The 9,941-nt window shown below is 41.6% G+C and overlaps 1 protein-coding gene across 5 annotated transcripts in view; it reads left to right on the top strand.

Annotated features, from left to right (window-relative positions):
• Window positions 1-9,494, top strand: part of col14a1b (collagen, type XIV, alpha 1b) — a 162,250-nt gene extending 152,756 nt beyond the window's left edge. For 2 of the 5 annotated variants that reach the window (XM_083787761.1, XM_083787765.1), the window contains 3 exons: window positions 2,292-2,369; window positions 3,213-3,368; window positions 7,052-9,494. In XM_083787761.1, coding sequence (XP_083643887.1) covers window positions 2,292-2,369; window positions 3,213-3,368; window positions 7,052-7,440 — 623 coding nt within the window. In that variant the 3' untranslated portion in view covers window positions 7,441-9,494. The other 3 variants (XM_083787762.1, XM_083787763.1, XM_083787764.1) reach the window with 3 other exon arrangements.
• Window positions 9,495-9,941: the final 447 nt, after the last annotated feature.

The following is a 9,941-nucleotide window of genomic DNA, read 5'->3' as shown; positions in this document are numbered from 1 at the left end:
CCTCTGGTCTGCTTTGAGGCAGACAACCTCAGGGAAGATATAAACCTCATTGTCTGCTCTGTAGCAGTGGCCGGCAAACTGTGTTCCTCTGGATCGGACAAGTGAAGAACACAGGGAAGACACGCAGAAAAGGTTGTTGGGATCGGGACTCGAACCTGCGACACGCTTACCAGCCTAGGTGCCTGGACCGCTCGGCCGGCCTGGGCCAACCCTTTAACTTTTATTCAGGTGTCTGCCAGTGTTCGAAACCGTGGCATTCATAAGATCCCCACATGAGAAAAAACTCTCTGCCAGCTAATGCCAACCCAAGTGAAAAACCCATGGGGTCACCCAACGGTCACCCAGCAGTCACCCAGGGGTCTGCTAACTACACCCAGGTGAGGGATATGCTAATGTAGAGGCACGGGAATATAACACGGCAGACGTGGGGAAATGAGAGCCTCGCTCCAGGCTTAGGAGTCATCCGGCTGTTCCTGTTGGGGGTGATGAAGGAAGGCGAGCTGGGACGCCTACAGCAGAAGACCCTGGAGTCCTGAGAGCCTGAGGCACCGCAATATCATTCAGCAGGACTTTTTGGATAGCTACTACAACCTGGCTATAAAGACGGGGATGATGGGGATGAACTGGGTGGCCATGCACTCTCTGAGCATTACCCCGCTTTGCGTTTTGAGGATATGTACGTGCGGGGGTCTGCCTGGCCAGGCTGAGGGATCAAGCCCACACCTGGTGGCTCCCTGTTCAACCCCTGGGGATCGTGCTACTCCGGCTGGAACTACAACTAGAACTCCACTCTGTCGAGTGTCTACTTGTGGAGGTGTGTCTGTAGGCGTGTTGATTTCCCTAGATTTGCTATCGTATACACACAGGTTTAGGACAACGGAAAGTACTTCTTCAAACCACCCATAATGCGAATCCGTTTGATAAAAGAATGACTTGAGTTGGAGCTGCCTCGGCTTGACGCATGCATGTTGCAGAACATTCACACCTCAGAGGTCTCGTTCTGTCTTAATTATCCACAAACTTGCTGTTTTGGTCATGGAGTGGATGGCAAATAGTCAAATACTGGACACGCAAAACAACCTTCTGTATCTAATATAAATGTATTCCAAGGCAGCATGCACGCGTTGCTCTTCCTTAAAGGGACACTTCACCCTTTTTGCAAAAACATATATGTTAATGACGTTTAGAAGCTTTAGAACACTTTCCTGGGGGTCTTTATGTGTGTAATATGTGGTTTTAGATATTTTAGATTGTAGCAGTGAGCCTGTTGTCTCTGATGTCATGGACACTGGGCTCACCTTCCTTCCTGGACTACATGTTGTCTCAGTAAGACAGCTCTCCCCCTATCCACAAGGAGGAGCAGTGCACCAAAGAATTATGGGAATTGTAGTCCAGGAAGGTAGTGAGACCAGTGTCCATGACATCAGAGACAACAGGCTCACTGCTACAATCTAAAATATCTAAAACCACATATTACACACATAAATACCCCCAGGAAAGTGATATAAAGCTTCTAAACGTCATTAACATATATTTTTTTGCAAAAAGGGTGAAGTGTCCCTTTAAGTCTCACTCCAGGGCATAATGGATTATGGATAATGGATCTCTGAAAGGCAATGGCACCTGGCACACTGATTGGTTTAAGTTGTGTAACGCCCAAACCACACCTATGCATAATGTAATGGGTAGCGGAGGTTTTGTTTTTTAAGAAGTGGCATAAGATAGTGGCAAGATAGGGCCCTCCATCTCTAAAGAAAGGGATGGTGGGTGAGGTTCACAGAGAAGATTGTGTGCACATCTCAATGCCTATATTTAGGCCAGGCAAACGTGACACGTAATATGGCCAATATAAATACATCTTGTGACTGATTTTGTTTTATACAATAAAACATTGCATTCATGTAACATATTTATGAATGTGGCAGCCACAACGGGCGCCCCTCACTTCACAGGCGTGTGAATTATGTTTTACCATATCCAGAGTCAATATTTCTTCTCTGTGTAGATGCCCAAGGTGCCGCTAGCTTCTTGTTAAAATCAGATATCTACAGTATTGTGTTAGGACTGGAGAGATGTCGATTTAGCCTGCAGCATTCAGCCTGCAGGCAGGAGTAGCAGAGTCAAGCATATTTTAACGGAATACAGGAGTAGAGGTCGGAAGAGAGTCAAGTTGATTTATGTTTGGTGGGAAAAGGATTTAGCTTGGAGTTGGATAAGATGGAATAGAGTTTAGACTAGAGAGACGTGTCGTGAAATCAACTACCTCTTTGTCTGTCTGTCTGTCTGTCCAGGTTTGCCAGGAGAGAAGGGTGAGAAGGGACAACCAGGTCTTGGAGTTCAAGGCCCCAGAGGTCCCCTAGGACCACCAGGTAAAAAATAATATTGATAATCGATCTACCTACCTAGTAACTACCTACCTAGTACCTACCTACCTACTCACCTTGAGCTCCAGGTGTAATAAAATTAATTCTGGGAATGGGGTCTGGCTGGGGATTAGTGAGAACAAAAGTAATTTCATAACATTTAATTACAGTTATTGTTCTAAAACTCAGTTATAGAACTAAATTATAAAACTGTTCATTAACGGAACTAAACAAACAGATCTGAAAAGAATCAGAGCTCACCATGTGAAAGTTTTTTCTTTTAATTTGACATTTTTTACATTTACATTTTGGTGGAGAAAATCACTGCTCTTGTCAAAATATTTAAGGCAGATTTCTGAGACCTTCAGTTTGAATAAGTTCCAAAACTGTTTGACCAAATGATCTCTCACTCTGATCGTCTCCCTTCATATGAAATGAAGATAAAATTGCAAAGATGTTCAACGATAAACCAAATCAGACATTTCTGCATTTATTTATTTTTACGTTTTTGAAAGTATTAAATTGTCAATTTTTTTTGTATATTTACTGTGTACTTTTTGTTCCATTGTTTCAATGCACAAAACACAATTAAATCGTTAATCGCAATTATTTGTATGCCGATTAATGGTCTGCTATAAAAAATGTAATGTTGTGTTGATGTAAATGTGGTAATCGTGACAGCCCTAGAGCCCTCATTGACCCCTCTCCGGGGTTACTCGGTTGGGGTCGCGAGTCAATGGCTGCATTATTTGGGGGTCGGGGGCTGAAAGGTTTGGAAACCCATGCTCTACAGTCTACATGAATCTACTTCTGCCCCCTGCCGCCCCTACCTCTCATTCTCTGTCCCAGGTGTCCCTGGTCAGGGCAGAACTGGAAGCCAGGGTCCGACTGGCCGCCCGGGCAACCCCGGTAGCCCTGGCCGACCTGGGGTCCCCGGGCCTGTGGGCTCTGCTGGTCCTCCAGGCTACTGTGACCAGAACGCCTGTGTTGGCTACAATGTCGGAGGTATGTAGGAAAAGTACAGCACCAGACCTCTCATAGTCATTAGATTAACAGCTATTCAGTTACTGTATTAACTAATAGTTACCTAGCTAGTTAACTATCAGCTGTACTTACTGTAGAACCAAAGATATTGCGACATTAACTAATAGTTCAGAATGTGTCAGAGTGTGATCCAGCCCACAGTCATCTCAGTACTTCTTAAAATCTTTGATCTGTACAAAGAATGGTTTTGTATGTTTCAGTCCAGTGATTTTGAGTGTTGATGAATGCTGCCTGTAAATGGTGCGTTTAAAAGATGTGCACCTGATTTTAATTACATGTATGAAGCATGTTAGATGGAAGGCATGTGCTCGTAGTTTGACTGCATTTGAAACCCTTTTTATGCAAATCATTATGGAATGAAGGTCACTGAATGTGGGAGGGTCATGTGCCTGTAAAACGAATAAACATTTAACCCAATTCTCTTTGGCCTGATGACGCAAAGCAAAGAGCAGACATTGGGTTAAACTTGGCACATGATCCAGAAATAATCTACACTCACTGTATTACAAGGTGAAATGAAAGCACCTTGAAATACAATTGCTGCTAAGATCCAGAATTGGTTTCATATTATGTAGTATGTCAGAATGTTGGGTATGTCTAAGAAATTCATGACTCATAAACGGAAGAGTAAGAGGGAGCCTCCAAATGGCTTGATTAGCGGCCACTAGCCTGTTATGCCTGCCAACTCTCTGTGCATTTTTACTGTATACTGTAGGCTCAAAACTACATTTCAGATGAGCAAAGTGAAATGTGTGGGCTGGCTTTGCCACACTAGTAAAGCAGCAGTGTTAAGACTCACCAGTTGGTGATCATCAAGGTTGCCTGAAAAGTCACTTTCTATATCTCTACCTTATTAAGTGTCTTCATCTGATTGCATTACTGCTTGAACAGTATAAACGACACTGTAAACGGCATACATCATAAGCAGTGGTCCTCAACTCTAGATTTACTTGTAGTTTTCTACTCTAGCAGGTAATTAATTAGATTCCACTAGTTTCATTAATCCCTCATTAGATTGCTTGAATTACAATCAGCAGTATTCTGGTTTCTACTATAGCCAGCAATAGCACTGAGCAGATTCTGCATCTTAGCATGGGACCATTATTTAATCTATGTTATTGCTAATCAACCGCATTACTGTGATTAATGTGGATTTTATGTGAATGAAGCTACATGTGGGATTTTCTCATCAATACTTTACCATGAAATTAGATGGGCTGACTGAAAGCACCTCACAAGTGGAAATGTAATGGCCCATTATAGGGAAATGCAATGCAACTACTAAACACATCATTATCAAAGAAAATCCTACATGAGTTGCATTCATCTAAATTACAAATGCATGATTGTGATTCCGTGATGAATCCGTTACTGTGGTTTCAATGTGATTTCAAGGTCTATAGTCGGATCTACTGTCTGTAGCTGCAGCACAAAAATCAGTTATATACTGATACTTCTCTCAGATCAATGAAAGCTGGTGTGGTGTTGAGAATACAGAGAACATTTCTATATGTTCAGGGATATTCTCTCTCAGGCCAAGTCTCTATGATCAGATCTCAAATCACATGAATCGACAAGTGTAACAGCAGACAGAGATACCTTCAATGTGTGACTCTATCACCTCGTTGTTGACTGAGGTCAATGGTGATACAGTAGCCTGCACTGAAAAAAAGCATCAGACATGTTGAAATGTTGTTTCTCCCTGTGCGACTCAGGCACACAACTACAGTAAGTGTGAAATCAAGTCTTAAGTGCTTTTACCAAAAGTACAGTAGGACTTTTTTCAGTGATTTCAGACTACAGGGTTGTTCACGTTATGTCTGCATGTTGTAATTATGACCCTGTGTTTTGTGTTTGTGTTTGTTTTTGTCAATGTTGTCTTCCTCAACCTGCTTGCCGTGCAATTCCACTGTTGATATCGCCCCCAGGCCAACCACAGTATCTGCCTGGCCAGTATCTGAAAGAGTACTAAGCTAGCTATGCTCATAGCACTCTAAAGTGCAGTAATTGCTGCTGAATAAAGTTGCAGAGCGATGCAATGGTGTAATAATGCATAAACCAGTGGTTCTCAGTGTACTGTGGGGTTGTGAAAGTAACTGGCTAAATGATTGATAGTTAATCTAATAGATACACCAGTTGTTCCCCAAACATTTTCATGTTCATGAACCCCTCATTGATATGTCTTAGCCTGCGGGCCCCCATTTTAATACATATTCTGCCAGGGCACCCCAAAAGACAATATTTATGTTGTTAGACAGCTGTCTATTTGGAGAGAGGGAAACCTACAGTATGATCTGAATAGTCATTCCTGTACATTATCTTCTCTAGGCCATATAAGGCCAATAATAGTGCAGTTAAACTTTTCCTCCTGTTGCAGTGGACCCCCTGGAACCCTGGGGGTCCTCAGACCCCACTTTGAGAACCACTGGCATAGACTATGGAAGCTTACCCTTGGCTCTTGTCTTCTCTCTTCATTATTGGTCTTACAGATGAAGAACAGGTTAAGCTTTATAATAGTGGGTATAACATGCAGATATTGAAAGAGAGTGGTAGTCACCAGATGGTGACTGCTGAATGTTAATAATGCTAACTAATAACAATAATAAGCTTTATTTACTTAGTATGAACTACAAGTTAAATAATTATTATAAGTTTTGGAGCCTTGACAACAAAGGCCAGAATACACTTCCTACAGTGTCATGTTTCTTTGTGTGTAAAATCAATTAAAGATGCCAGGTGAAATTGCTCTCCATTGGTCAGTGAAGCGGCTTATAGCCTATTGTCAATATAGGATTATATCTTAAAGGGAAAATGTTATAGCCTATTTATGTTTATTTGACATGGATATCACAGTCACATTGGAAAAACTAGATTTGGTGAAAAATCCACTTCCCGTTATTAGTTCAATAGAAAGTATTTTTCATCCCAGTTCCTCCTCATGTTGACATCATTGTCCTCTCCTGACTTTTCCTCCATAGATTATGACAGACCGGTGCCCCTGTTTTATCCTCATTGGCTTTATTGACTCAATACTTAGACCTCTTTTTACACTAAGATGTAAATAGATCTGTGAGCTTTCAAAAGCTGGTCTGCACGAGGTCTACTTATAATATAACTCAACTTTTGCACGTTATTGTATAGCCTTAACTTTATCATTAGGACATAATGCCCAGTAAACCTGAGATGAATTTAGCAAATAGAGAATCTAACTTCATCTCATCCGCAGACTTAAACCTAACACTTTTATAGTTCATTTTTACATTTTAACTTATTAACACAGTATAGCTTGAATTTAACCACTGTTTTTAACTCGGCTTTTCGTGTTGTCAGTCCGTTGGTAACCCCAAGTCAGTAACCCCACAATAACCCTTGGTAATGTTTGTTTCTCTGTGTTTTGCTCCTTCCCTACCAACTACCATGTCCCGCTAACCCAACAAACAAACAACCCAAAACCTTCCTTCCTGTGGTGGTGGTGATGGTGGTGGCTGTTTTTCCTTTGGGGTTTGGGGGGTTTTGCTGCCTGTCTTCCTGCTTGCCTGACTTGCCCAATGCCTACTGACTGGCGGGGCTGACTTCCCGGTTGGCTGGTGTGGTGTGCTGCTGGTCGGCTGATTTGCTGACTGAAAAAAAACAAAACAACCCAGAGGGCGGCGGCGAGGAAACTGACCTCCGCACTATCTCCTCAGTCCAACTCCCGTCTAACGCCTTCCAGAACTATGAAGAGGCCGACGAGCAAGACCCCTACGCCTCCTACCGCGGAGGGGGCTACCCGCCAGAGTACTACCAGCAGCCCAACTACCCGGCCCCTCAGCCCGTATCGCCTGGCGAAGACACCCTCTCGCAGGACGATGTGGAGCTCAGGTCTCCTGGCGTTCACCGCCTCACAAGGAGCCTCGGAGGAGCGACGGTAGAAGGAGAGGAGGAGGAGGAGGAGGAGCAAGGAGAGGAGGGGGGAGACGGGGGAGAAGGGCCGCTTGGTACCCTGAAGAGGAGACTAAAAAGGAGGGCGGATACGTCGCCAGGGACTAATTAAAATCGAGGGAGTTGATTGGTGAAGAAAGAGAGAGAGATGGCCACCTCTGGGCATTTCTGTTCACTGATTGGTGGTGAGCTGGGATTCGTTATGGACAAATCAATAAAGTGCCTGATGTAATAAAGGATTTCCTATGAACATTGTGTGCTGGGGGTGGGCGGGGGGGTGGGGGGGTACTTTAAAGGTATTTCAATTCATTTAAGACCATTGAATTATTTTACTGATCATCTACACGTTTAGTTTTCTAAGCAGGAGAACTATACAGAATTGTTCCGTTTACTTAGTGTATTTCCGAGCCTCTTTCTCTTGTTCCTCACTTTGTGTCTGGCTAGCCATTTGTGAGGAAGACTTAAATGTATTGACTGTTCTCATTTTCAAATTCATATTTAACAAAACATTTGTCAGTGAAAACAAGTAATAGTTTGTCTTTTTGTTTTCAAACTTTTTGCTCATTGTGTCAATTATTGTCTTTTATCTGGTTGTTGGGACCTTTAAGTGCCTCTCAATGGTCTGATAGCATTACAGAGTTATCAATACATACTCTTTCACAGTCAATGTAATGTTTACTACATGGGCATGATATTAACCACTTAAACCCTATAACTCTGTTGACCAGTGTCTCCCCTGTACACAAAATCTCTTCACTGGAAATAGCCGATCTATAAGTGCATTGCATTGTGAGCTTGTACCGTAAATTGGCTATTTTAGCCGAATGTTCACCTATTAGGCCTATGGCATGCCCAGAAAATGGTTCATGTGGTTAAATAATCCACAAATAAAAGTTAGTTTATATGGATAAATATTTTCATTTTAGTACCTAAATTCAGTTATCATTTGAGGCTGCTGAACTGTGTTACCAGGTATTCAGTTTCAGGATTATTTATTCAGATTATGAAACAGCCCACATACTGTACGCAGTGTACTGTGTTGCATGGTTTTGTTTTAATGTGCTTGTGTCATGTCAAGAAGCCATCTGTCTGTTTTTGTCTCATAATCATAGAATGCATGATTATACCATTCCATTACACAAGTATCGAGCCTTCAGCTCCTCAAATCGTAGGCAGTTAACCATTGATACAGTGTTATAAGTTACCAGCGTTTGTTTTTTTACTTTGCCCTTTGTATTTCTTGCTGTGGTGTCAATGGGAGATTGACAAGGTGCTAAAATGAAATATGTAATATAATGAGAGTATTCTAGTTGAAGATGCAAGAGAGTGTATTATTTTATTTTTTTCTGTTGAACATTGTATTTTGCTGTGTCTGGGAGCCGTTGCGGACACATTGTTAAGTCACAATCACCTCACTTTCAACATTGGTGATGGTGGTGACGAGCAAGGGACAGACATTCTTCAGTTCTTGATAAAGTTATTTTCCTATTTTTTTGTGTTCGTGCCTTTTGCAGACCGTTGTGACTTTTGTTTTGTGGAGTGGAGCCTCAGCGTCTAATGTTATAATCTATCGTTAACCACTAAAACCCCATATGGCCATCAGGGCTCCATACTAAGTTTATTTTCCGTTTTATGTTGGAATGGAAGGTTTTATGTTCTGTGGAAGCTTGTCAATCTGCTATTTTCAGCAAAGGGTTTTCCTACAACACGGATGCTGCGTGGGGTTTAAGTGGTTGACATGGTTTCTGCAAATGTGGTGTTATTTGAAGTCGTATTCAATTTAAAAACATTTTTGAAACATTCCCTATAACATATGTGTATATTAGTTGATAATTGAGGCCCATTTACCTGAATGAGTTCCAAATATTTGTGAAACACATATTCAACACGTTCAGATGTCTTTGTCTTTGTTAGCCCGCAGAGATGATATATATTTTCTTTTTGGAGCTATTGATCTGGATGAAAATCTAATTTAAATCTAAGGATTTGATTGTTTTGTCATGATGAGGGCTGTTTAGTCAGTCTAAACATGGCTCTCTGACACGTCACCATCTGCACCTCTTACCACAATGTTAAATAATACAATAAATAAATCAAGGAAGTAATTCATTTTTTACTTAATTGATTTTTCTCCATCAAACAATAAAATTGAAGTAGCTACAACCATTTGCTTTTTGTGGCTCCCTTTGTATATGTACTTACCAGAAGAAGAAAAGAAATGAGAGAGAAAAAGTTATGTGGTGTTCATTTTCTTTGATGCTGCAAGCTGATCCAGAATTTCCTCACCCTCATTGGCAGTGAGTGGTAGTTTGTTGCATTTATGTTCGAACCACACACCACAACAAAGATGGCAGAGAATCTTTTTTTTTTTTTTTTTTTCATTTTTGTCTGAAAGGTATAGGCATACAAAGAAAATGCACATAAAACATAATTCAAATTATTTGCCAACTACAATCAGTGGCTTGAGAATCTATTGTCAAAAACGCTCGCCCAATGACATGCTCAATAATGGCAACCTCAGATCCGGCAACCAAATTCGGCAACCTCAGAACGGTCGCCACTCGCCACCAGGTATTCTTAAACGTAACCTCAGTAAAACTATGCTTAAACCTA

Source organism: Protomyctophum parallelum (genome assembly GCF_964188405.1).
Source record: "Protomyctophum parallelum genome assembly, chromosome: 1".
In the NCBI taxonomy this organism is placed as follows: Eukaryota; Metazoa; Chordata; class Actinopteri; order Myctophiformes; family Myctophidae; genus Protomyctophum; species Protomyctophum parallelum.
Note: the sequence above shows the minus strand (reverse complement) of the source record. Positions and strands in the feature narration are given on the sequence as shown.